The sequence below is a fragment of the Homarus americanus genome, unplaced genomic scaffold (genome assembly GCF_018991925.1).
Source record: "Homarus americanus isolate GMGI-L3 unplaced genomic scaffold, GMGI_Hamer_2.0 scaffold45698, whole genome shotgun sequence".
NCBI classification, from domain to species: domain Eukaryota; kingdom Metazoa; phylum Arthropoda; class Malacostraca; order Decapoda; family Nephropidae; genus Homarus; species Homarus americanus.
In genome coordinates this window covers 5,045,448-5,071,408 of record NW_024735554.1, presented here as the reverse complement: position 1 = coordinate 5,071,408, position 25,961 = coordinate 5,045,448, and the positions used below count along the sequence as shown (strand labels likewise).

At 35.9% G+C, this 25,961-nt stretch overlaps 2 protein-coding genes across 5 annotated transcripts in view; one reads left to right on the top strand and one right to left on the bottom strand.

Annotated features, from left to right (window-relative positions):
• Positions 1–357: 357 nt before the first annotated feature.
• Positions 358–23,107, bottom strand: LOC121871440 (MMS19 nucleotide excision repair protein homolog). Its single transcript, XM_042373736.1, has 20 exons — positions 22,570–23,107; positions 20,116–20,354; positions 17,943–18,087; positions 17,437–17,624; positions 16,607–16,768; positions 15,209–15,425; positions 14,977–15,089; positions 14,425–14,545; positions 13,505–13,703; positions 11,611–11,708; positions 10,455–10,627; positions 9,532–9,710; positions 7,445–7,604; positions 6,303–6,471; positions 5,433–5,599; positions 5,141–5,253; positions 4,607–4,763; positions 2,789–2,953; positions 1,852–1,932; positions 358–902 (listed from the first exon to the last, which is right to left on the bottom strand). The coding sequence occupies exons 1-20, from the start codon at positions 22,658–22,660 to the stop codon at positions 786–788; spliced, it is 3,054 nt and encodes a 1,017-aa protein (XP_042229670.1). The 5' UTR covers positions 22,661–23,107; the 3' UTR covers positions 358–785.
• A 131-nt stretch (positions 23,108–23,238) lies between these two features.
• LOC121871442 (polyadenylate-binding protein 2-B-like) overlaps positions 23,239–25,961 on the top strand; it is a 32,347-nt gene continuing 29,624 nt past the window's right edge. For 3 of the 4 annotated variants that reach the window (XM_042373742.1, XM_042373740.1, XM_042373743.1), the window contains exon 1: positions 23,239–23,384. The gene's annotated coding sequence lies outside the window, so the exon portion shown is untranslated. Of the gene's footprint in view, positions 23,385–23,445; positions 23,585–25,961 lie in introns of those variants that run through there. The other variant, XM_042373741.1, reaches the window with a different exon arrangement.

The window sequence follows — 25,961 nt, the reverse complement described above, 5'->3', positions numbered from 1 at the left end:
CTCCAACAAAAATACCCCTGTACAACAATATAGAATTATCGACGCATATATGTGTACATGTAATTACTAAATGTAAAAAAAGTAACACTTACCAGCACTGCAGGTGAAGAATGAAGCATCATAGTGGGTGACACAGGTCTGGTAGGTGACACAGGCATGGTAGATGATGCATACAGGAAATTGTCATAGAAAACGGGAAATTTTATCATAGAAAATGGGAAATTTTATCATAGAAAACAGGAAATTTTATCATAGATAATGGGAATTTTATCAATGAAAATTTCATAAAAACTTACATTTTGATCATAGAAAATGGGAAATCTTATAGAATATGGGAAATTTCATCATAGAAAACAGGAATCTTCATCTTTTATTCACAGCCAGCATTCCTTATAGATCAAGATAAGTGAGAAATAAGAATCAATGATAATGAAATTCATTATGTGCTAGTTTGTCCTATCATAATGTAATTATTGCTTATCACTTTCCTAAATATTATATCTATTATTTATACATGTATTACTTCAACTATAGTTTCCCTCGGCTGAATATAATACCTAAGTGTAGAGCTGCCCTCTAAAGAGTTAAAATTTTGGCAACAGTATTTGAATACAGTGTTTTAAAATTATACAATGCAATAAAAATATAATTTAAATTCAAATCAAGATTAATCAAGAGTACTAGAAATTATATGCATCATGTGAATGAAAGAAAATTTTCTGAAGGTCCTATATGTTATAAACAAATTGCTTCCAAGTACTATTTACATTAAATAAGTCCCCAGCCTATGCACTCTCACTGCCAGGAGCACCAACGAGGATCCAAGAACAGCGAGCATTAGTGGCCACTTGACGAACAACACGTTTCTTGTCATTCAATACACATTTCAGTCCCCTGATTACCTGTATAGATGAGAGATTTACAAAGCATTTCAAAGGATATTTTCCAATTAATGCTTAAAAAACTTCCTTTTTAAAATTTGTTCTTAATAAAGCAATTCAGTTTACTGCTCTTGACAAGGAACTAACAGTAGGGAAAAGAGTAACAATACTAGGTTGGAGAGCAAAGAGGTAAAATCTATGGTTGGGATACAAGACATGAAAAAGAAAAAACACTGATAAACAAATAAAAACACCAGAAGGAATGAAACTGATGTCCTCCTCTGAAGATGAATGGGAAAGAACAATAATAATTAAAGCAAGTGAAATGAATATTAAGTTACCCAATTAATAAAGCAAGGGGTACAACATCATGTGAACTGTACAGTAAATCAATGGCAGAAACCTGTAAAAAGTGAATCCGTGTAAAAAAAATACATTGGACCTGTTATATGGGGCTAGGCTCTAGGATCTTATTATTTCCCCATTACCGACAAAAGGAAAATTAGATCTTATCAGTTGGCCAATATAGATGTAAACCAATTATATACAAAAGTCCCCATTACTCCAGTTCTTTTCAAAAGATGATTTTTCCTTTAGCTTTCATTGCATTCTACAATAGGTACTTAACTATTGACACCAAACTTGACAGTAAAAAAAAAATCTAAAAACAAAAGTCAAAAGCATTAACTTTACTTTAAAACATTACCACAAAACAAAATCATAGTGAGATCTTTAAGTTTATTCAATAACCAGTCTCCTTGATCATCCACCTCTGAGTTATACACTTTTCCCCCAATCTATCACTTCCCTTTCTCTCAATATGCCCTACCACCCGAGAAAAACTTGATCTACTATCTGACCAATACTGTACATATATGGAGGAGAAGCTATTTGGTAGTGTACTAAATATAAACAATGAGAATAGTATTTCCCACAAGAATTGGATATACCTGTACAGTACTGTACTTACATCTTCTCTATATGGCAGGATTGTCATGGTTGGTAAAGCAGTCAAGGCTTGAAGACACTCCAAAGCTTTCATGCGCACCATCTGAGAAAAAGTATACCTGTACATTACAGTCTTGTGAATAAACAAATACAATATTAATATTTACTTTAACTTCTTATTTGCAACACCACCACCCTAGTAAAGGAGTGCCACAACAGAAAAACCTCCACGCCACCATATCCCGACATATCTCTTTTGCTCTATGAGATACTCCCATTATCCCCTTCCTCACTCTCTCCTTAATGCATTATTCTACCTTTTTCTCTCAGAATATGGGCTGTCTCCCTCTATACAATGCACTTGCTGCAATGTTCATGTGCATCTTCTTTCCTATCTTCTCCACGCTTGCATTCTTCTCACATGTGCACACCAAGTTAATAAGTACATAATCCTCCTACCATCCTAGAGTTAGCCATATGGAATAATTCTTCAATATCCCAATTTATTACAGAAGGTGACTAAAACTGTTGGAATTAGAAATAAAGAATCCATTTCCAGAATAATGGAATCAGCAGCTCTGTAGTTCTCTGAACACTACTGGAAGTTTCAAACATTGATACAATCCAGTCACAGAGAGAATAAGAAGTGGGTGGACTAACATACTGTAATTGATTAGAATGGTGGTGACTGGCAAAGAACGAAAAGTTGGACTCACCCACCTTGTCAGAATATGACTTATTGAGGTGTAAGATTTACCCTAACATTTCTTTTAGTTGTAGTAATTTCAGATGTATGATTAGTTTCATGTAATCATTCTAACCACGAGACTTCAACCTATTTATCAGAGCAGTACTGATTTGTACTAAAAGAAAATAATCACAAATGCCTTGAAGTTCTGCTTCCCATTACAGATGATAAACAAAGTTTCTTAAAAACTTGAATGAATGGTTTCACTTACCATAGGATGATTGACAGTGAGCGGGACCAGAGTAGAGACAAGCATGTTAGTGTGAGGGGCTGCATGGGTGAGGGAATGCTGCAGGAGACTGGACAATGTACACACTGTACTCTCAGTTACTGCAGACTCTCCACTGGTAATCCCCTGAAGCAGCACTGGCAATAACTGCCAATGATATTAAAGATTCATATATAGTACAGTACTTCATTCAGAAATGTAAACAAAGGTACAGGCATAGCAATTCACATTTGTTGACATTGTCATGGGTTGCGTTAGTCTTACCCACGCAACCAACTCCAAAATTTGTTTTACTAGAGATACGGCACCCCGCGAGCGAGCCATGACTACGACATATTTTTTCCATTAGTGGAATGTTAGCCAGCTTACAGGGGGAGGCCAGTGAGACAGTGTTGTACTGTTCATCACCTCACACCCCAAAACCACATTTTGAGTAGTATCCCCTAGGCCATGGGTTAATTAAGACGTCCACCTTCTCCCTCCTGAAGGGAACGGGACACCACACAGAGTCCTCCACCCCATCCTGTGACCGTCAGTGACACGAAACTAAATGTGCTAACCTATGTTGTTATCCCCGTGGAAATAACACGTGTGGATGCCTGGTTGCGACAAGAGCAATCCAGGCTGGCCTATCCAACCTACAGTAAATGGTTAATCAATTCACGCTTACAGAGTTCTCCTGCGCGACACCCGTCCACAGTGACTGTGATCGACACGAGATTAAATGTGTTAACCTAGGTTTGTATTCCCCGTGGAAAAATCACATATGGAAACCTGGTTGCGACAAAAGCAATCCAGGCTGCCCTATTGCACCTAAGTAGTTAATCAAGTCACGCTTACCAGTTCTCCTTGCAGCGACAACCGTCTACAGTGACTTTCAGTGACGCGAGACTAAGTGTGGTAACCCAAGAGTACCTTTTTGTTGTTATTCCCCGTGGAAAGAAGTTCTTGTGAGGAAGCCTGGTTGCAACAAGAGCAATCCAGGCTGGCAGTAAATGTACCACTAGAGTCATACCCATAGTAGAGTAATCACATGTGTCCCCAAATTGGAAATTCCCTCTTTTAGAAGATTAATTTTATTACAACGTGAACGTGAGTGACTCACATATCCATGCAAATTGTAAATCATTGTATGGAAGCTTGCCAAATAAATGTAAGTGCAATTATCTGCCCGTATCTGTGATCCTATCTTATTATTACTAAAGGTAATGACTGATTGGTTATGACAAAGTATAACCAATAACTTAGATGGATGTTGGAAATTTATGGAACTCATTAAATCATCATTTATCAAGTATAAATCATGGAATGTCGGGTGGTGGAGTGAAAATCTAAGTAGATAAACCATAATCTCCTGTAAGTAATCAGTGTCAAGGTATCAAACTCTACGGTAAGAAATATAAGAAACAATAATAATCTTAATATAATCCACACTTACAGTAGACCATTACAAAGAAAATCCATGACAGATATCATCAATGTTTTACTGCCATTTGCCAATTTTCCTTATACCCTACACCACCAATCATATCTACATAACATTTGCATTAAGAATGAGGTGTGATAATTAATGTACAGTGTTCCCCACAAATAACCTGGTGACCAATTCACTCATTAATTACTTAATACAGTACTATAATATAACCTGGTGACCCATTCACTCATTAGTTACTTAATACAGTACTATGATGTAACCTGGAGACCCATTCACTCATTAATTACTTAATACAGTACTATAATATAACCTAAGTGGGGTATCAGACAGTCATCCACACATCCACTCTCTCTATGATACATTACCTTCTTGATGTGATTATTAAGAACGAGATGTGGTAATGAAGGCATCAGTGATGACAGTGCCAGCAAGGCATTGTGCTTTGTATTGCCCTCACTGCTGTGGAACATATCTACCAGAGGTCCTACCATAATTTCAAAATATCTCTGTTTATATAGCAATCTGAAAAGGAAAATGAAGAAACAGTAAACATATACTGTAAGTATGTAAATTACAATATGCTCGTATTTTATTATTAAAATACTTTGCAACCCAAAAACTTAAATTTTTTTTTAACATTTCTTCCACTTGGTTATATAAAATACCCTGTACTGTCATTTCTTAATTGAACTCCAAACAACAATGAAAATTAACTATGTGTGAGAGACGCCAGGCAGCTAAACTTGCTTCCCAGGGTACCTAAGTCATCCAACCTTATACAATATACACAGGGCAATATCAGCAGATTCACAATGCTAAAACTTACTGACTTAGCATAAATTTCAGATGAATGAATACCATATTAATGAGGGGTCAGCGTAAAAAGTTAAATACTGTACCTTATATTTGCAAAAGTCTCTGGTCTCAGGGCATACTGGTGTTCCCTTAGAATAACTTCAAAGCTATGAGCAGCATCTAATCCAATGCCTGAGTCACTTAGTAAATTCTGCATCTGTGGAAAAATAAGATAAATGTAATTTACAAGACAGACATCACAACCCAACTTTATATCCTTGTTTGAGTTATGATTACAAACAATCAATTAACAAATAAAATAATTCATCACATTATATATTTTTTTCAATTAAAGATTGAATATGTAAGTATCAACAGCAATAAATGTGTTGATACCTTTGTTGTCCACACGTCCTGGTCCTGAGCACCACGCACAACTAACGCCTTACACACCCATGTTAGTGTAAGAAGTGCAGCCTTCTGCTTCTCCACTTGATTAGTTAAATTTAATAGCTTGAACAGTTCTTCTCTACTTTCACTTAATGCTTGAGTGAGGGACGGACCTGAAATAGACAAAGTAGAGCATAAATGAACTTTCAGTCAGATATAAATTTGTCAACTGCATAATCTACGGTATAATAAAACATTCCTCAAGAAATTTTTCATATGTAGTTAGAAAGATAACAGTAGATGCTTGACTTTTGGTAAATTCTTTTACTCAGGTAGGTGACTCTTGCACAGACTATTTTAAATGCTGTCACCACTGCACATCCCCCCACTAAAACAAACTCATCATCTCTACACATTTCTATTGAGGTTTAATTTTTATGAAATATGGTACAGTGTAGTACCATACAGTACAATACCATACAGTACAATACCATACAGTACAATACCATACAGTACAGCACAGTACCATACAGTAAAGTACAGTACAGTACCATACAGTACAGTACAGTACCATACAGTATAGTACAGTACCATACAGTACAGTACCATACAGTACAGTACCATACAGTACAGTACCATACAGTACAGTACCATACAGTACAGTATAGTACCATACAGTACAGTACCATACAGTACAGTACAGTACAGTAGAACGTCGATTTAAATTTATTAAATTTAAGATTATTGATTTAAAGCGACACCCTGCTCTTTCAATAAACCGTTAATTATTATTTTTATTATTATTTATTATTATTACATTGTACAGTACAGTACAATTCTGAAAGAACCAAGAAAAACAATCCTTTTTCGTCTTACCTGTTGGAATCTTATTAATAATTGCACCATGGAGGATGGCTGAAGTCTCTCTTATTTCTAAGTCTACATGACACAAACTTAATCGTCTCAGCTTCCTCAGCAGATGTTGTAAACCATCAGTTTCGGGCAGCTGACGTGCACCCAACACTACACCTTCAATCATATAACTCTGAAACAGATTGTTTATTCTTAACACAATCCTCACAGGGCAAATTTTAGCTGCATAAATCAGACATATAGACTCCTGCTGATTAAGTGAAAAGTAAAATACTGTAACGGTAACTTACATTTTCAAAATGAGCAGAGGTTTTTAAAAATTTTCCTTTAATTTCAATGGTGTTTTTAGGAGAAACAGAAGAAAAATTTTAGAAAACTAAAGGGATACAAAACATACATTCTGTAAAGATTTGAAATTTATAATTATACAGTATTCCGATACTAAAAATGAAGCAATAAAAACATCGAACTTTAATTCCTCGACTCAACACTAACCATCAGTTCCTGAAACCTTAAAAGGTAAGCACCCTGGCTTAATACACCAGCTGCTTTAACTAACCTGGTATAAAATTGACATATTCACAATATATGCTGTACAGTGATTCTTTCTTCTCTATAAATACATGAAATTAAATCTATGATTCATTGTATTATTCTGATAAAAATAATTTGACCCACGAGACTGAACGATATATATATATATATATATATATATATATATATATATATATATATATATATATATATATATATATATATATATATATATATATATATATATATATATATATATATATATATATATATATATAAATATATATATATATATATATATATATATATATATATATATATATATATATATATATATATATATATATATATATATATATATATATATATATATAAAGGGGGGTGGAACTGGTTGTGCATTAAATCCTGGAGCAGGAGAGCTCCTATAATTAACAAGAGTTAGTGAGGGAAAGTTTAGCAGTTGTACTGTAGTGTCATTAAAACTGATGATCACTCTGCCTTGCCCAAACCCAGACTAGCTAACCCTTTTGATGTGAAGCTTGCCACTCAAAAAAGCTTATGTAACACTGGTGTCTAGTTGAAGAGATAGTGAATAATATGTATAATATTACCATGAGTGGTGCTTGTGGATGGCTTTCATCTGCAATGCTGGATATCAAATTTCTTGTTTCTGGAAGTGTGACGACAAGATCACCAAAAACTCCTTCAACTCTCTCTGCCTCATCCACTGTGACCAGGGTTAAAAGAGACTGTACCAAAGGCTGTGGTTCACTGCATGAAAATATGACAAAGAAGAATCTTCAGTCACTGCAAAATAAATACATACAGTATACAGTCTTAACAAAATCATCATTCACTAATCCCCTCCACTTATCCAGGATGTAAATGTAGCTGCTGCCATTTGTTTGTAAAGTACAGAACTGTTGGCTGCCAGGTATCATCACCACTACCACCACTGTTTCCAGTGTTCACAAATTGAATTCACTAGTTTCATTTATTAACACTTGGGAGGGGAACTCAGATTACCAGTAAGTGTCTTCAGGAACATATGGTACCGGTAATTATTCCTATACAGAGGGTCCCCGACTTACGAACGCCCGCTGATATGAACGGCGTTAATCTTGAAATTTCCAGTACAGTATTTTATTTACCTTATGAATTAATTTTTACTTTCATTGACTGTATTTTTTCATTCCATTTCTTCTTTTCTCTTAAATTAAGTGATTTTAAATAAATGTATGTAAGGACTTAGGTTATGATATAGTGGGATTTTAAACATTGTTCTGTAAGAATAGTATGCAACTAACATGTGTTCCGACTTACGTGCATTTCCAACTTAAGAACGTTCCTCGGGAACGGAACCCGTTCATAACCCGGGGACCCACTGTATACAGTAATTAAGCAATCTGTTAATACTATTTCCTAAAATACAGGGCTGTACAGAAACATAAACCATGCATCATTGTACAGCACCTGGGTCTACTGTTGTTGAATATTTATTTGAAAATGCAAAGCACATTTTTTATTTTTCTATCTAATTTACGATGTACAGTTGATCAAAAAACTATCCTTACAAAATTATAAGAACACAACGGACAAAAGATTTTGACAACTCTACCGAGACAACGAGAGCAGTAGTGTTCAATCTGAAATTCACTGATCCCCCCCCCCCCCAAGTACAGACAGTTTTGATCAACTGTACATTACTTTTCATAACTATACCTACACATATGAGCTATCTAGAATAACAAAACAAATGTGTGAAGACTAGTTAGTTTGAACAATATGTTTTCTCAATTGCTCACAATCCTGGGGAATTTTTTGTTGTTGTTTGATTTTATTCACTTTAACTTTTATATTCAACAGGCATAAAATACTGTATACTGTACAGTGGGAAATACCATGTGGGTAATCATATACAGTACATATTCAGTTTTTAACCACAATCACCAAAGGAGACACCATAAAGCAGTATTATGTACAGTACCTAAAAAAGTATCGGTGCATAGCACTCTGTGTGAAACAATAATAATAATAATGGTTGCCCCTCGTGTAACAAGGATGGCCGGCCCAAGGGCCACCTTGGCGTGAATTTGTTTAAGGTGTAGAAGCTGTTGCCAACACAACAACCACACCCTAAGTTAACGACCTGCATGGCCCAGTGTCAAGAAATAGTCCGAGAAGACTGGACAACTCGCTAACTGCACTGGCTGACCATTACCCCAAAATACGATCCGCAAATCTATTAACATCCAGGATCCCAATTACTGCTGCTTAGACAGAGGCAAATGGCATAAAGAAACTTGCCATAGTTTCACCCTGCCCAGGGATCGAACCCGGGTCCACTCGCTTGCGAGGTGAGAATGCTGACCATTACACCACAGGTCGCCATGTGAAACAATACGAGACCACGGACAATAGGTTTTGGGATATGCGTGTTATCTCCTTATACTGTGATAGTAATCACTTATCCGATTAATTTGTTCCTATATGCCAACTCAATCCCCGTTTTGGATACTGAATGGCATACCAACCCTCCCGAGACATCACGAGTTGTATGTATAATTTCGGAAGTCATCGGACCCACCCTGTTAGATATTTTTTTTAGCTACTGTACAACTATGCCTCAGTTATCTGTATTCCCAGTGGAGACAACTACAATTACATTATGTTGAAGGACAAGTAAAACATAACTTACCTTAAGTTGGCCACTAATATCCTACATATACTGGAGAGACACTGAAGAATTGGGACCGGCTTGGTCACATGTGGACTAAGGATGGTGGACACAGAAAGACAGACTACCTTCATTACACCACTCCATTCCTCTAATACATAACTCTTGCATTCAGAGTCTGTCACAGCATTCCTCAAAATCTGTGTAAAATATATTTAATAAATAATTGAAAAGATTCTAAGTGCAGAGTGCCTAAAAGGACTTCATGAGGTAGTGTTTGTTCCAAATGTTTCTTACAGAGGTGAAAGTCATATTTTTCAGAGGTGTTACTGATCAAGACTGGTTGTTTGGAGAAGTAACAAAGTAAAGAATTAAAACATAAGAAAGTTTAAAGGTCTTACTACAATTAATAGTTGGATAATTTGAAATTTTTCAGGAGGTAATGGATGGCAGAAAAAAAAGTGATTACAGTCTATGTATTTTAATACATATGTTATAATACATAATTATCCTAAACAACATAAAATAATTTAAATACATTATGGGTATTGTATCTGAATAACAAACAAAGTGGAAGGTTATGTAAAAGCAAGAAGTTTGTTTCCTTGTTTTCATTTATAAATTAAGAAAAAACTGTTAGTCTTCTTTGGTATGTTTGATGTAATATTGTCATTTTCTGATATGACTCAATTAAACAGAAAAGGAATTGTCCAAGTCAAAAGTTTGTTTGTCTTGTGACCCCAACATCATAACACTCAGCTCCAATGAACTGTCAGAGAAAGTTAACCTTTAATAATGGAAGTGCTGGGAACCCTTGACCTAAAGTCTCGCACCAGCAGCTAGTATACTAATGAAATTGCTTTGATTCACATGAAAGGAATACAGTACATCACAATTGGAAGGGAAGACACTGTCATCTCTAGCTGCAACACAGTAACAATCACCTTTCTGACACAGGAGAGATGTTGACAACACTGCTCAGATGACAATGATGAAAAGTCTTCAGCTCGCCTCCAGACAACAGGCAACACACGGGAAGTAAGTAATCTTCCTGCAGTGAGGATGGCAAGTGTCTCTAATATCCGGCTGTTACTGACACCTGAATTGACTGAATGACCTGTTGGAAATAATAAATAATGGTAAATCAGTAAGTTTATAGTCCACAATTATGAAGACAAAAATTAAGATTCTAATTTCTCTTTATAACAAGTGGCCATTCATTAAAAGCATCTAGAGAAGGCATCATGTAATGAAATCAAGAGACCAAGAATATGAAAAGGAGTTTGTAGTTTATACTTGATACCAGTTAGAGATAAACACTGCTGCTCAACCATCCTTCAACAATCAGTCACTTTCAAAAAATGAGAGGAAGTATCTGAGTAAAGGGCTCATTAAGATGATTTCTTTACTGAATTGCTCACTTTAGTGGCTCATACTAATGGAGAATCTTTTAAGGGAGCCTTTCCTCATAGAGTGAGTTTTCCAATCATATATATATATATATATATATATATACAGTAGTGTATATGCTGATAACCACAAGGAAACAAGAAAAGGCGAAGTTCCCAAGCGCTTTCATGTAATTCACATCTTCAGGGGTACTCACCCCTGAACATGTGAATTACATGAAAGCGCTTGGAAACTCCGTGTTTTCTTGTATCCTTGTGGATATCAGCATATACTTGGATCATGCGCACCTACAGTGATTTACTTGCATACATATACGGTATGCAGCATACTGTATATATATATGTATATATATATGTATATATATATATATATATATATATATATATATATATATATATATATATATATATATATATATATATATATATATATATATATATATATATATATATATATATATATATATGCTAGTACTGTATTATCAAACATGAATATTTTAGAGAAATACTTATCACCAAAGGTTATTTTCAATCACTCGGTGGCAAATGTGAACCTGGGAGATGTTCCCTGTTCCTACCACCCAGACAATAAACTTTGTTGTTGCAACCAGTTCACCATCACTGTTTTTAAACCTGTTTTTCCCTAGTCCACAGTACTGCAGATACTTCTGACACAGTGTAGTGACCTTACCTTGTTCCATTTCTATGAGAAGTTTTGGCAATATGTGGTCACTGACAGCTAAGGGTTGTATCTTCCCAAGTGCAACAAAACACTGGATTATTCCATCTCTGAAACAAAATACAGTAATATTAAGAAGTTTTAAGATTACATCAGATTAAATTGAATAGATAAAAATTATAGTTAGGTACTAATCTACAAGTATTGTATCAATATGAAGACCATTAGAACTTAAAGAGCTGTTCTGAGTTAAAGAATTTGTTAACAAGGAGGAATAACACTGACCCAGAGAGTGAGAGAGTTACCAGGCTCCAGGTAATTACAGTACTGTTAAATGATTACAAGTTGAGATCAATTAGAGGAGGAGTAACAACAAATCCACCTCCCAGAACAAGCTACAATATTACAGAGTTGAAGGAGACTTCATACTTTTGGGAGTTATAGACAAGAGGAAACTTTGAAACTATTCAAATCTCCTCACACACCTCAACACCCTCTTTGTCACATTCACAATATTGTACATATTTTAGACATCTCTCGCCATCATGGTACCACTGGCTCAGGTACTGTTAGCATTAAACTGGCAGCTACATCAATATCATAGAAATATAGAAACATACATCATGGGCAGATGAACAAAGAGATCTGTAAGAATTTTTAGGAAATATAGTTTTTAAGTCAGTAAATGCGTTGTGAAATTCAAGCTTTTATCTTAAGTATGCCAGAGGGTTAACCCCTTGTATACAAGGTCACTCCAATGGCGAATAAAACTGTGTTAGCCAAATAAAATATTAAAAGCGGCTTCCCCAGTGAAGAAGTTAAAATGAGTCTGAATGGTAAAGAAGAATTGTATACAGTAAGTCCTTTCTTAACGTCGGGGTTACGTTCCTTAACACACGACGTTATACGAAACAATGTTAAACGGATCAATTTTCCCCATAAGAAATAGATAAAATACGGGAGTTATGTTCCTGAGCCTCCCTTTGCCCCAAGAAATACGTTACATATACAGAAAATCATTGCCATTTCTAAAGATGTAATGTATGCATATACAATTCCTAAGTTTGTATTGGTACTCACCGATGGGCGGAGGTGGTAGAGTGAGTGTGTGATGGGGAGGAGGGCGGAGGAGGAGGGTGGCGAGTCACTGAGTCCCAGCAGGTGGCTCCTCCTCCCTCTCAAAACGGTTTAAAACCTCCATTTTCGTAGCAAGGCTAATGGTTTTACATTGTTTCTTCACAACACAAGCATCAGTAGCACTTGATGGGTGCTTGGAAGCCATTTCGAATGGTTACAGTACAGTATTAAGAGCAAAAACACTTAAACACACATGAATGCTGTGGAAGCCGAACAAAGACTGGCGTCGCTTGGGGACACTGTGATGTTCCACGCTGAGAGAGGGCGATGAGTCATAAAAAGTAGTCCATGACGACGCAAAACGACATTGTACCGAGTCATCGGGACGTTAAACGAATTTTTGGTATCTAAAGATTAGCGACGTAGTACTGAAACAACGTTAAGTGGGCCGTCGTTAGGCGAGAACTTACTGTATATCGATGAAAGACTGTGAAGATGGAAGTCTCACTTACAAGCCAACTTAATAATTAAAAAAAAAAGTACTTCAACCACATAAAACATTTGAGTCACTGTGTTTCACTATAGGCTAAATGTATCTATTTTAGTGTTTTGTTAGGTTCTGCTTTAGTGTACAATCTCACTAGTTGGGAGTAAAGGTTGGCTGACAAAACACGAGATATTCGCATGATACAAAGAAACAGAAAAATATATATTTAAAGAGAAAACGAGTAAGCAAGTTGCCATATAGGGTAACTTATACATAAACAGTATGATCCAAGTGTGGTTCAAGAACAAATACCGTTGAGTTGGGCTATATTCAGTTGCCTACCTTAATGAATCGTTCTTTGCTGTGAGGAGAAGCTTAGTTAAGGACTGAGCAACTGAACTGAGGTAAGAAGAGTGGAATGCTGGTAAGGCAGCAGTGAGAGCTAATACTGTAGCTTCCTGAACTGAGGGTATGTCACTTGTCAGTCCAAGGGAGAATACACCACAGCAAGCAGCCTCATGTTTCCCTATACTGCCAGTCTCTGAAAAAAATAAACACTATTACAGTGATATCTCCGTTAGCCGAAACAATTGGTACAGAGACTTCCGGGAATAAGAGATTTCCGGGTAACGAGACGACTCTCTCAAAGCCGGAAAAAAATCCCTTATCCCCGGAATTTTCCTGGTAACGGAAAAATTTTCTCGGAAGTTCCAGAAATTGCCCATTACATTATCTTTCGAACTTGGAAAAAACTCCCCCATCCCCGGAATTTTCCAAGTATCGTGAAAAATTTCTCGGAATTTTCTGAAAAATCTTTCCCAAAGCCAGAATTTTCCAGAAAATTTTGGTTTTGGGAATGATTTTCCGAGAAAATTTCAATTCCGGCTATCGGAGAGTCCTGGGTTTGAGGGATTCCGGCTAACGGAGATATTACTGTACTAAAAATTAATCCAAAATTAGATACAGACATACAAAAGCAAACATTCCTTCATACAACTTCTCTCCTACAAAGATATCTTATACATTATTCCATACAGTATTTTTTGCTTCCTTACTTCTCATTCTTTCCCCAGATAAATTTGTATTTTTTACCTACTGAAGGCTTCATCATGTTTTTCATTGGCCCGTTCATTCATTATGGTGTTAACAAGTGAGCAAATCTACTTATAGAACATACAAATAAAAATTACAATGGATGACTGCCTGAAGTGAGGGAGACAAATAACAGATGCAGCATACAAAGAGAAGATATAATACTGTACCTGTTTTTAAGTCAGGAAATTTTGATCCACTATTCAAGAACTTCCCAAGTATTATAATGGTATTCTTCTTTGCTATGGCCTCAGTTCTTGTGCCAAACTGTTCAGTAAGGACGGGCACCACCTAAAAACAAAAACAATTATAATAAAAAAAATTACACTTAAATAAAATATTTGTCAATTGTATAGTATTTACACAAATTTTTAAACTAGAGTAAGAACCAGTGCCTACGACGGTCTGTGGACTCTCTTCCAGACATTATGTATTAAAGAACAAGTTGAGCCTCAATAATCCAGGGGCATGGGACCTTGCCCATTCTCAGGCACACCCAGGTAAATGAGAAAGTTTTTTAAATGCTAGAATACTGATTTTACACCTCCACTTTACCATAAATAGGCTGGGGTAAACCTCCCTTCCTAACCAGTAGCTTTGTATGTGTTGCTCATAGAAGAAAAAGTAACTACTTTATACAAAATTTTCATACAACATCAAAACTACACCAACACAAAATTAATACACATTCCAAACCACAGTGACGTGAAAGTACAATTTACCGTTTCACAAATTGTTTGAGCAGGAACTTGAGCAGCAACAACAAGGGCAAGAAGAATATGAGCACTTGGAAACATGAGACGTTGTTCTGGTGCGGTGAGGTGGCCCATACATTCTGTAAATGCAAAAAGAGTACAGTACAGTACTGTATTTAAATCCATGCAAGTCACAAAGTTAAAAAATATATATCTTCTTCATTTTAGCCATTAACACATATATCTAAATATGGCTTACCCATTAAGGCAGACTTGGTAAGCGTATTTGTGGCATCATGGGCGGCTTGTGATAATATTCCCCGTTGCAGAGTCATAACAATAGCAGAGAGGGTTGAGAGAGCTGCTGCCTCCATCTCACTACTCGCACCCTCAACAATTTCCCTTCTGATGCTGGCCCACAGTGACAGCACGTGGGGACTAATGTCTTCAGCTGAGTACACTTCACAGCATGCAACCTGTGGAAAACATTTTGATATCCAAATAGTTCAAGACACTCAAACAAGAGATTCAAAATGAACAATTCCGAAGATCATTATTTTCTACATGTGAAAATTTTCAAACTTTTCCCGACTTTAAAAACATAAAAGTGGTGAAAAAATATATACCCTCTGTCAATCAATTAATGCAAAGTCAATGACATGGAAAGAAATATTTGCAGAATATTATACCTAAACAATGAGATTACTCCATAACAGTACAACAGTATACATCAAGTAGGTACTGCAATCTCTTAAGTGCTGTAGTACTTGCTTTCATACTACAGTAATACAGGGACTTTACTTGGCATGTAAACACAGTACCTAAAAATCTCTCTAATTAACCTGCTGGATGCTACAACAGATTTCAAAGGAGTTCCACAAAAGGCTTCCATTCTCCACCCTGAAAGATTTTTTTTTAGCATTCACTTTATAAAAAAGATGACAACACACATAGGCAATATTTTACAGTTGTAGCACAGTACAGTACTACCAGACATGGCAGCTTGACTTTTATTTTTAATTTCCACCTCTTATCAGCTTACTAGCAATTCAGGTGTTAGTCTGTTCTCTCTATAACCTTCAGTGTCTAGTGTTAGCACAGGAGGAAATTGGAGTACCTGGATAAAATCAACGATGTTTGGATGTGTCACACTGTATTACACCCTTCTCATATCCAACCAGGGATTAAACCCATGACAAAGTAGGGCAAGCATGGTTCTGCTGCTGGTGTAGTGTGTAATTAACTATTATTTTACCACCAATTCACATTACACAAAGTCTTATATGTGACCATTAAATACTCAAGACTCTAGTTCTCCCAAGAGGAAGAGACTCACTAACAATACAAAGGGTCCATTGTTATATGTTTATACTGTACTGGTAAGCTATGGTAAGATCAAACCCAGTTACACTATCAAGTCAAGGCCCTGAACTAACTATTATTCCTGCCCGGAGAGTATTATGCAATACATTTATGAAGAACATCATGTAGGATTCTACATACAGCATTTATAATGCATTTTAATTCTAATCTAAGTATGACAACAAATAATCAACATCATGTGGGCAGCAGGTATGGTAAATTAAAATACAGGTACTAGGCTTTTAGCAACACTATACAAGGATTATAAATACTATTATTATTCAAAGCTCCTCACCATGGTATGCAAAGAGTCCAGCTTAGCAGAAGTAAGATCTGAGTCCAGCTTCTCTTGGAGCAAAGGAATGCAGTAGGGAGCAAACTGTGGTGTGGCGGCTAAGGCACCCCTGAGACCCAGCACCAGATCTTCTGATGAGATGCCATATGGATCATCTGCTGGCTGATAAAGTAATAATGATTGTCAGAATATGGAAAACCATATCCTCAGCATAGGGACTGAGGATATTGATGAAGTTATGTTATCTTAAGTTCAGTACTAAACATCCTGGCATATGCGCACTATATTATCTTCACTGTTGTATCATATACTGTACATAGGAATGGATACGATTGATTAACTTGAAAACGTATAATAAAGAGAGGCTATGGTTGGAGGTATCCACCACCCTCCACACACACATGCAAACACGTAAAATGCTGAAAAGTACGTGCAGTATGTGATCTTTTCTAAAACAACATGCAAAATGAGCAACATTTTCAAAATACTGAATGTCAGGATTCGTGCAGATTCTATGAAAGAAATTATTCATCTACAGTATTTGCTAAACTCTAAAGCTCCCTCTATTATCGCCATTTCTCACTTTACCCACTATTCTCACTTCATCCCAGCCTTATGAGACCTAAGAATTAGTTCACCAATTATCAATCTATTAATTTCGATATCCTGATTTCCGTTATAAATACAGACATGCCGAGACCAGTTTTCAGGAAAATTCTGTATGGGGCGAGTGATATAATTTTTTTCTTCAAGAATACAGGGTATTTTAAATCAAGCTCCTTAATCACATACAGTACCAGTATTCATTAAGATAATACAGTATCACTTACCGGAACAAAGTCTATCGGGAAATATGCAGCCACAACCTCGAAAAGGTCTTCGGTGAAAGGACCAAGGGGAAAGTTCTTGACAATAATTGGAACTAACGTAAAAAGTAAAACCAAATTTCTAGGGTCCTTTTCTCCATCCATTGCTGTAACAAACCCCAGAACAAAGTCTTGTCCCATTTCTCGTATATCTGCAGGAAAGCAAAAGTAAAAAAAAATTCAATTACAATAGTTAAGTACTGTATACCCATAGTGCACCATCTTTAAAAACAAAAAAATCATACACCTATAGAATGTATGACTGCAATACCGTACTTTATTAAACACTAAGAAAGAAACGCTACAATATTCGTGAAAATAAATCCTTCAAATCAAGTGTTTCCTTTACTAGGAATTGATTTATGCATCCTGTCACTCAAAAGCACATTAATGTACACACAAACACCCAAATAAACACACAAATTATGTTTGGAAGTATTATTTAAATTTATAATCTATAAAACACTTACCTTCCAACTTGTAAACCAAACAATATTTGAGTAGGGTGTAAATATTTCGCCTGTCTGACATGATTTGCGACTGACAAGGGACCTCCCGGAATAATCCTTGCACAAGACTGGTAACATCTTTTCTATTGATGTGTTTTTGTTTAACCTGTAAACACATACAATATGTAATTCTGTACCTCAAAGGTTTCCTCGATTTAATATTTGCCATTCTGAGGAGATAATACTTGAAACTATTTTGCAAGTACTGTACACTGGCATAAAACTTCAACAACTGTATAGGAGTCCAAGTACAGTACTGTACATTGGCATAAGAGTTCAACAACTGTACAAGAATCCAAATACAGTACAGTACTGTATCAGGTACCCAACTGAATGGATTCTTAAGAATGACTACTTGTCAGATTCTGTATTTGTTAATATTTCATGTCTTATTGGCTCCCAAGAACTTTTCACAGAAGCTAATTCACCTACAATAACTCAACTTTTTATTACAAAGAAAAATATATACTGTATACTGTACTACCTATATAAACATACAATATAAAGTAGAAATTATGTGTTTTCATAGCACACAAGAGAGGATTTGAATTTAACTAACAATCCCTTACTTTTCAAATAATGTATCGTATTTACAATGTAGCATTAAAACACAATACTGTACAAATAAAAAGATTGCCTTTAGTCACAATTGCAGTATTAAAGTGGGCAAAGACCTTTTATTACCAGACTATAATTTGTTCATCATGCAAAGGTATAATAAGCCCCTGTTGCACTCTCTCCTGCTACCTGTAATTGGTTGGCCACCACCACCCATGAATGTCATGATCTCAATAGTGTACCATTTCAACATCAGTTTTCAATCTGGTGGGAATACTATACAGTAGAAAGTTGATTAAAAGCAATTCAATTTAAGAATATTGACTTAAAGTGACACCCACAATTAAAGACAATGTTTTAATTTACCGTAAAGTGAATCTTTCCTATTTTGCACTTGTCAATCTGGTGCATCATATTTTAAAATTCACGCCTAATGTTTCTCTGGGCACGCTACACCATCCTCAGGGCAAAGCTGTACTGTACATGTACTCAAAATAATGTACTAAATGATTACTAAATTTTTTGTCTAGTGCAAACTATAGCATGATCACCCGTATATTTAAATTAATCACTAAACTATAGCATGATTATATTCAAATTAATCACTATCTTATAAGAATTCCAGCAATGTATATTATATTCTCCCTGGTCACTTCTGTGACATTTAAAAAAAAAAAAAATCTAAAGGATATAAATAAACAAATAAATACTTCACTAGACCTTTGGCGCAACTGTCAAACATGTCACCTCCCCTTCCTCCCTCTCCCCAGCCAGGGTTTGGTGGTTTTAGGCTTCCAGTTTTTATCTTATATAATATCACACACTAAAGTCAGAATATAATTTGCATTGCTAGAATCCTTGCAAGACAACGAATAATTTGAATATAAACGTGATATATTTTGCGCAAGAGATAAAAAATTTTGCCCCCTGTAATAAAATTAATTAGAACATGTCAGTTCAGTGACATTTTATAAGAGAAAAACTTAAAGTCACTCCTAAGAACAGATAAATAAATAAGCACTAGCGCTTAGCATCAACTGTCAAACATATCACCTCACCTCTCCCCCCCTCAGCTGATCGCCAGTAAACAGACCATCTCACGTCCCATAATTATAGCTGTGTTGATTTATGAGTGTTTGTTTTAACATAATACTACAAAAATCAATGTTTTGTTTATTCTAGGAGATGGGCTGAGGTGCATCTGGGTAGACTCAGTCTTTTTAGTATTTTGTGTTTCTCTCAAGTACCAAACTAAATTATTTCATTGAAACACTTCGATTTAGTGCGAATTCGGTTTAAAGCGACCTCTCTTGGAACGTATCTTGTGTTATATCGACGTTCTACTGTACATAGATGTACAGTAATTATTAATAGGCGCATAAAGGAAAGTACAGGTATCTCCGTAAAAAAATTGAACAGATAAAACAAAAGGGAGAAAGTATAAAAGAATGATTATGAAAGTGTGAAAAAAAGAAAGAAGATAATACAGAACAGACTACCCCCTAAAAAAAAATCAACCTTATATTAACATAAATGGAGCTTAAAACAACCAAATTGCCTTGTCTATCATACTTACCAAGGCAATATTGGCATAGATGACATTGGGTATAACAGAATGATGATCCTTCAGACGATCTAAGAAGAAGGCAGTCAAGAATAGGAGTTCCTGTGAGCTTAACTTGTCACACGGCAAGGAATGAAGAAGATCAGCTAGAAATCGGGTTCCAGCGCCTCTCTCACTTGGGTTGGCGTGTGTCAGACTTGGGCCCAAAGCGTCCACAACGTGACATACAGATAAGTCGCCAGTGTATAATTCTAAAATAAAATATAAAGTACAGTACAGAAAATGACATAAGTAATAAAAAAGGGATATATCTTCCAGTTTTGTGGCCAATGTTTCACTAGGCAACCCAGGAACTATAGCTATGAATCCAGGGTTGTAACTTCTAAATTAGTTACACTTCCTTATAATCACCAAGTCCCCAAAAATGATCTTTAAAAGCAAAAATTCACCATTTACAGTCCAGTACAAAGCAATGAGTCATGGGTATTTAAAGAAAGGTCAGTCACAGGCTTGTATTCAGGATCAGTCCATCATTCGGTCACTGGAAAGCATTTGCTAACAGATGAACAAATATGGTGTTGTCAAGAAGACCCCAGCCACAGAGCTTAAGGCGTTTATTGTAAGGCAGTTTAAGATGCACGGAATAACTAACACATTAGCTTTCCCGTACTGTCATTAAAAAATACAACATTGTACTGCATCTTGGGAACAATTGTTATACAACACAGTCTTCAAAAAACAATAAAATTAGGAGAACTGTTATTTGGACACAATACAGAAAGAAATAGTCAAGAAAATATATAGAAAATTATGGAAAGAAAGACAAAAAAGGAAAAAAGGTAAATCAGTCAACAATAAATAATAATAACATAAAAAATCGGGCCCGTTGTAAAGGAAATTTCTCCAGGACTCTGGAACCACACGAAACGACTAGAGCAGCTGTACGCTTCTTCTCTCGCGGCTATGTGTTCACATGTTTTTTCACGAAATGACGAAATACAACGAATTTCAGGCTCATTTAAATCTTAAATTTTGCACTTACAGAACTGTAATCAACTTGTTCACCCTTATTTAAAGTATCTTATGAGTAATGATATTAAAGTTGTAATCATATTTGAGTAATTATCAATACTGTTACACAAAAGTCACCACTTAAAAATGGGCGGAGCCAAAACTGGTTTCAACTTGGCGCAATCCTTTTCAATTCTTTCACGCCATACGCTTTGTTTTAGGTCCTATCCAATATACTACCATATATAGAATTATTTTTACTATTATATCACAGTTTTTTATGACCATAAATGCCCAAAACTCTTCCATATTAATCAAAATATTCTCCGTAAGCGGCCATGATCCGCATGTTTTTAGTGGGAGAAATCGCTGATTGGTTGTTAGCTATTTGGGCCGCTTTGACGCTGCACAAGGCTAACGCCTGATTGAGGTTTTAGCTTTTCCCTCTGAACGTGTCATGCGCACAACTCAAAAGCAGCATTTGAGCATACAGAATAGCTAATGCGTTAGCTATTCCATGCATAAAAAACGCCTTACAATAAACGCCTTTAATTACGGGATAAACAGACTGGCAGTAGTCACGTGTCAACCAGCATACCAAAGGTCATCCCATTGACCAAACTCAGCCTTATCCTTCAACCCCTCTTGATCCAAGTGAAAATGAAAGACAACAAAAAGTTAGGTAAATTTGTAGTATCACACCAGTCTTTATTTCCATATTAAAAATGTGTATCTCGTAATGCTTACACAATTCTAAGACATTTTTCTTCTATAATATTTTCACCGGAAACTAAGGATAACCGAGATATTCATTTTTCAAGATTATTATTTTTGCTCAGTCACAAGTGTTGCCATGATTTGTTTACTTATGGCAGAGGTGGTCTGACCCCCCCTCATGCATCGCTCCAGGCCTCTGTCTTTGCTCTTTAAGTGTCTGGGGCAGGAACAACGGGTTAGGTTAGGTTAGATGACTCGTTTTCGGTTTCTCCCCCACCCAAAAACACCGATTTCCCAGGCTCTCCCCCATTATTGTTGGGGGGAGGGGGGGGGGTAAAAACGAGCAATTTCCGCCCAAAATGAAGGTCAGATTCGTTTAAAACACACCAAAATACACGGGGAAAACATATTGATCAACCCCAAAGTAAAAAATCACCCAAATTCGTTTAAAACTCATCAAATACACTGAGGAAAAACCTATTTTTAATATCAAAATAAAGACCGGTGTGACACTATACATTGACCAAAAGTTCAGAAGATAAAAAAGGTGACATTCCCTAGGTCTATATTCACTATGTACTTCTCAAAATGAGTAATTACCAGTACAATAATTAAGGTAAATATAATCATGAGACCCCGTGTATCCACATCAGTTGAGTTTGGGTCGACTCGTGTACCCTATCACTATTTTATATTTAAATATCTATCATTCTCTTTCTTATATTGGCAATTGTTTACCTGGAATAATATCCTGAATTATCGACTCAGCTTCCTGGGATGAATTAGGTAGTTTGTCTAGTCGCTCGAGGAGTGTTTTGGATGGTGTCATGGTGGATACAACACTAAGATATATTAAACTTTCTTAAAATTTATACACCATTCACGTGCATCACTTTCGGTTTTCTACGGTAAGATAAACGATAATTATCAATTAGAAAATATTATCACGTAAGAAAACAGCCTTTGAGAAACCTATCAATATCAGTGGAAGGTCCCTATACAGCCTTGGCCTTGACCACCTCTATTAGGCATCACCATTAGCAACAAATCTTCATAAGCAAGTTTCCAACAAATCATTATCTGCAAGGTAGCAACCAAAATCAATATCGAATTATGTCCTGTATTATAAATGACCCCTTGCTATTGTAACTCCATATAATGAAAGTTAATAGACGTTGGTACAAGCAGCGTGATCAGTATCGACCTATCCTAACTTATGTTAATCATTTAAAACCTCTATACACTTCCCGAGGGCACAGCTGTAGTACTGCTGGCTCCACTATTGGCTGTAGTTTGCTTTTAAGGCATCCAATATATACATATGATACACATGGATATTTCTAACTAGAAGGAACTTAATAGCACTTAAATTGGCTTTTATAAGTAATACTAATCGTGAATTAATAAATATGCCTCAAAAAATAAAAAATATAAACTAATTTATGAAATCAATATTATCAGATGCCGTTAGTAAACAGTGGTGAGGATTGTGACGGGAGTGTCTAGGTGGAGCTGTTTTATCTTTAATTATCTCAACCATCCCGAGTCACCTGGTAAATATTACTTCTGTTGTTAATAGAAAATGTTTATGGTTCATTATATTTTACAGATTTAGAGTCGTACGGTCTGTAAATTTTAGAGGATTTTAAGGTCATTTTTTGGGTGTTTGGTGAGCGGCGGCGTCAGGAAGGATTGCATCAAGTCACACTCGCTATCATAGGCCATGTTGATAGCTAGGTGCGTCGTCTCTAAGGTAATATAGTTAAATAGACTTACAGCGTTATATAATATACGTAGTGAAGGTATACAAACAATGTTCCTAGACAGGGAAGGTTTACAAACAATGGTAAACAGGAAGTTGGTGTGACAAAGGATATCCAACAAGGTGTACCTCCAACTCGGCCCATCTTGCTTCAAACTAGTGGATGACTAGAGGTTCAGGAATGAGTTTGAGATATGTTTTATGTCTTTTGGTTCAATGAAATGCGAAGAGTGTGAATGAGTGGATACCGAGGGTTCAGTCGGTATGAAGGATGAATTTTTATGAGTATGTTAGTAGTACTTGATCAATGAACCATGATTCTCATTCGTAACTTGTGCTTCTCTGGGTGATTTCGTACTGGGTTTGAAATTATTGCTTCCAGAAATTTGCCTACAATTGATGATGTTAAACTGATTGGACAGTAGCCTCCCTTGCTACCTTCACTTCATTATTCCTCTTCGGTCTGACTAATTACCAGATGAAAATGTCCGCATTAATGGTTAGGTACATGCACGCGATCTATTAACTCAGATTAAATTAAGTTTTCCAATTTTTTTTTACTTTGTGACACCAAATACTAGTCGAGAAGTGATTGGCAGTCCGATTTATTCATGTAGGAACATTATTTGACTTCATTGCGGCTACATTTGGGTAATTAGTCGGACCCTTTCTCTTTGCTTTTTTTTATCTTGGTCTTAACCCTATTGGGGCTATTATTATTTTATCTGAGTTTTCTGTATGGTACGTTCTGCCTTTGTGCATTAAGTACCGGTAACTCATTTTTTAAATTGTCGTGGAACTCGTCAACCTCAGATCTCGTGATCGGGTTACCCTCAACTGTCATATTTTGTGAGGGTGTCTTTGTCAGGTGAACTAAATATGAAATTATACATATTAAAGAAAAAGATCACCTCTTCCACATATGTACATTAATATACTAATAAGATAGAATGAAAAGATAAATAACAAATCAATTCCCCCTCCCCCCTATAATCTATACTGCTTTTTATCATTGTACTTTTATCATTCATGCAAAAATGTGTAAACTTTTACTTTTTAGTCCGAGTTCGTTAACCTAAGTGGTCCAAGTTGACAATGGGCCGAGTTGGACTGCAACCTCCAACAAAACTATCATATACTATTCGCTGTGGATATTTGTACGTTTGTCGGTATTGGACAAAACTTTGTGGAAACGTTAATTACAATTATTAAGTAGATAAGTGGAAACGAGAATCCATTTACTGTCATAAAGGTATGTTTTAAAAGGTTTTTCTTGTAACATAAGTGAGGTAGTTTACTTTAGATTAGGTTAGTTAGGTCAAGTTTTACCATTAATAGGTTCTGTGCATTCATTTTTATTTATATGTTTAATAGATTGTTAGTATCGTTTCCCCAAAGTTTCGTCCAATTCTATTAACTCCTGCTGGTGTAGTCTAAAAGAAAGGTACAGTATTATTATTGTTTCGGTTATGAAGCGAATTTTAGGATTTTAAGTTTAGGTTAGGTTGAAATTATGTTTCTTCTATGGTTTTTGATGTGTTTTGAACGATCCTGACCTGCTTACATATAGGTGCATGACCGAAACGATAATTTTACCCCCATAAAACCTACCGACAACCAGACAAATATTCACAGCCATACTTATTTCTGTTAATATCCATCCATTGACTGTCCGCAGGTTCCCGCCATGTTTACCTGAGGTTATACTTAGAGTCAATTGTCTCTTCCTTACCTCTCCCTCCTTGTAGGATAGGTAGGTTGGTATGAGAATAGGTTTATTTTGTATTCTTGGTGTGTTTTACAAATTTTACCAGCATTTTTGGTGCAAATTAGCAGTTTGTTAAAAATGAAAATTTTATTATTTTTTTTTTGCCAAAGAAATGAATGTCAGATTTGAGTAAAACTGAAAAAAAAATCTATTCACATACCAAAACCTGAGAATGGCCAATGGACGAATATTTACCCTTATTTCAAGTAGGTTCCTTCGCTTAGGCCACAGCCGCACTGAGAGCGGGCACGTGTTGTTGCCAACTCGCGTCTGCTGCCAGTGCGGTTACAATGCTGCAAAGTCTTCCGCACCCGCCTGCTCTCGGTACGGCCGCGGCCTTAGGCTTAGGGACTAATCATGAATTAAGTATACAAAAAATAGAAGTGTAAACTTGTGGTTACAAATATTGTAATAAGAATAATGATACACCATTATCCAAGACTCTTGGATCACTTCCACAATACAATAAAAAATTGGGTTAGTGTCTGAAAACCAATATGGTCTACCTATTCAATGACTAAGTTGTGTACAAGCTAATGAGACTACACGATCTGCTACATTATGCTTTAAATGGTGCCTGTTGCTGCTAAAGTTCTAAAG

Bases quoted from the DNA above. Each gene is read 5' to 3' on its own strand.
- LOC121871440 (XM_042373736.1), bottom strand. From the start codon at position 22,660: ATGACACCATCCAAAACACTCCTCGAGCGACTAGACAAACTACCTAAT. The intron at 20,355-22,569 runs GTAAACAATTGC...ATTTTATTTTAG, and splicing joins AATTCAGGATATTATTCCAG to AATTATACACTGGCGACTTA. The intron at 13,704-14,424 runs GTACAGTATTAT...TATTTTTTTCAG, and splicing joins ATTTCCTGACTTAAAAACAG to AGACTGGCAGTATAGGGAAA.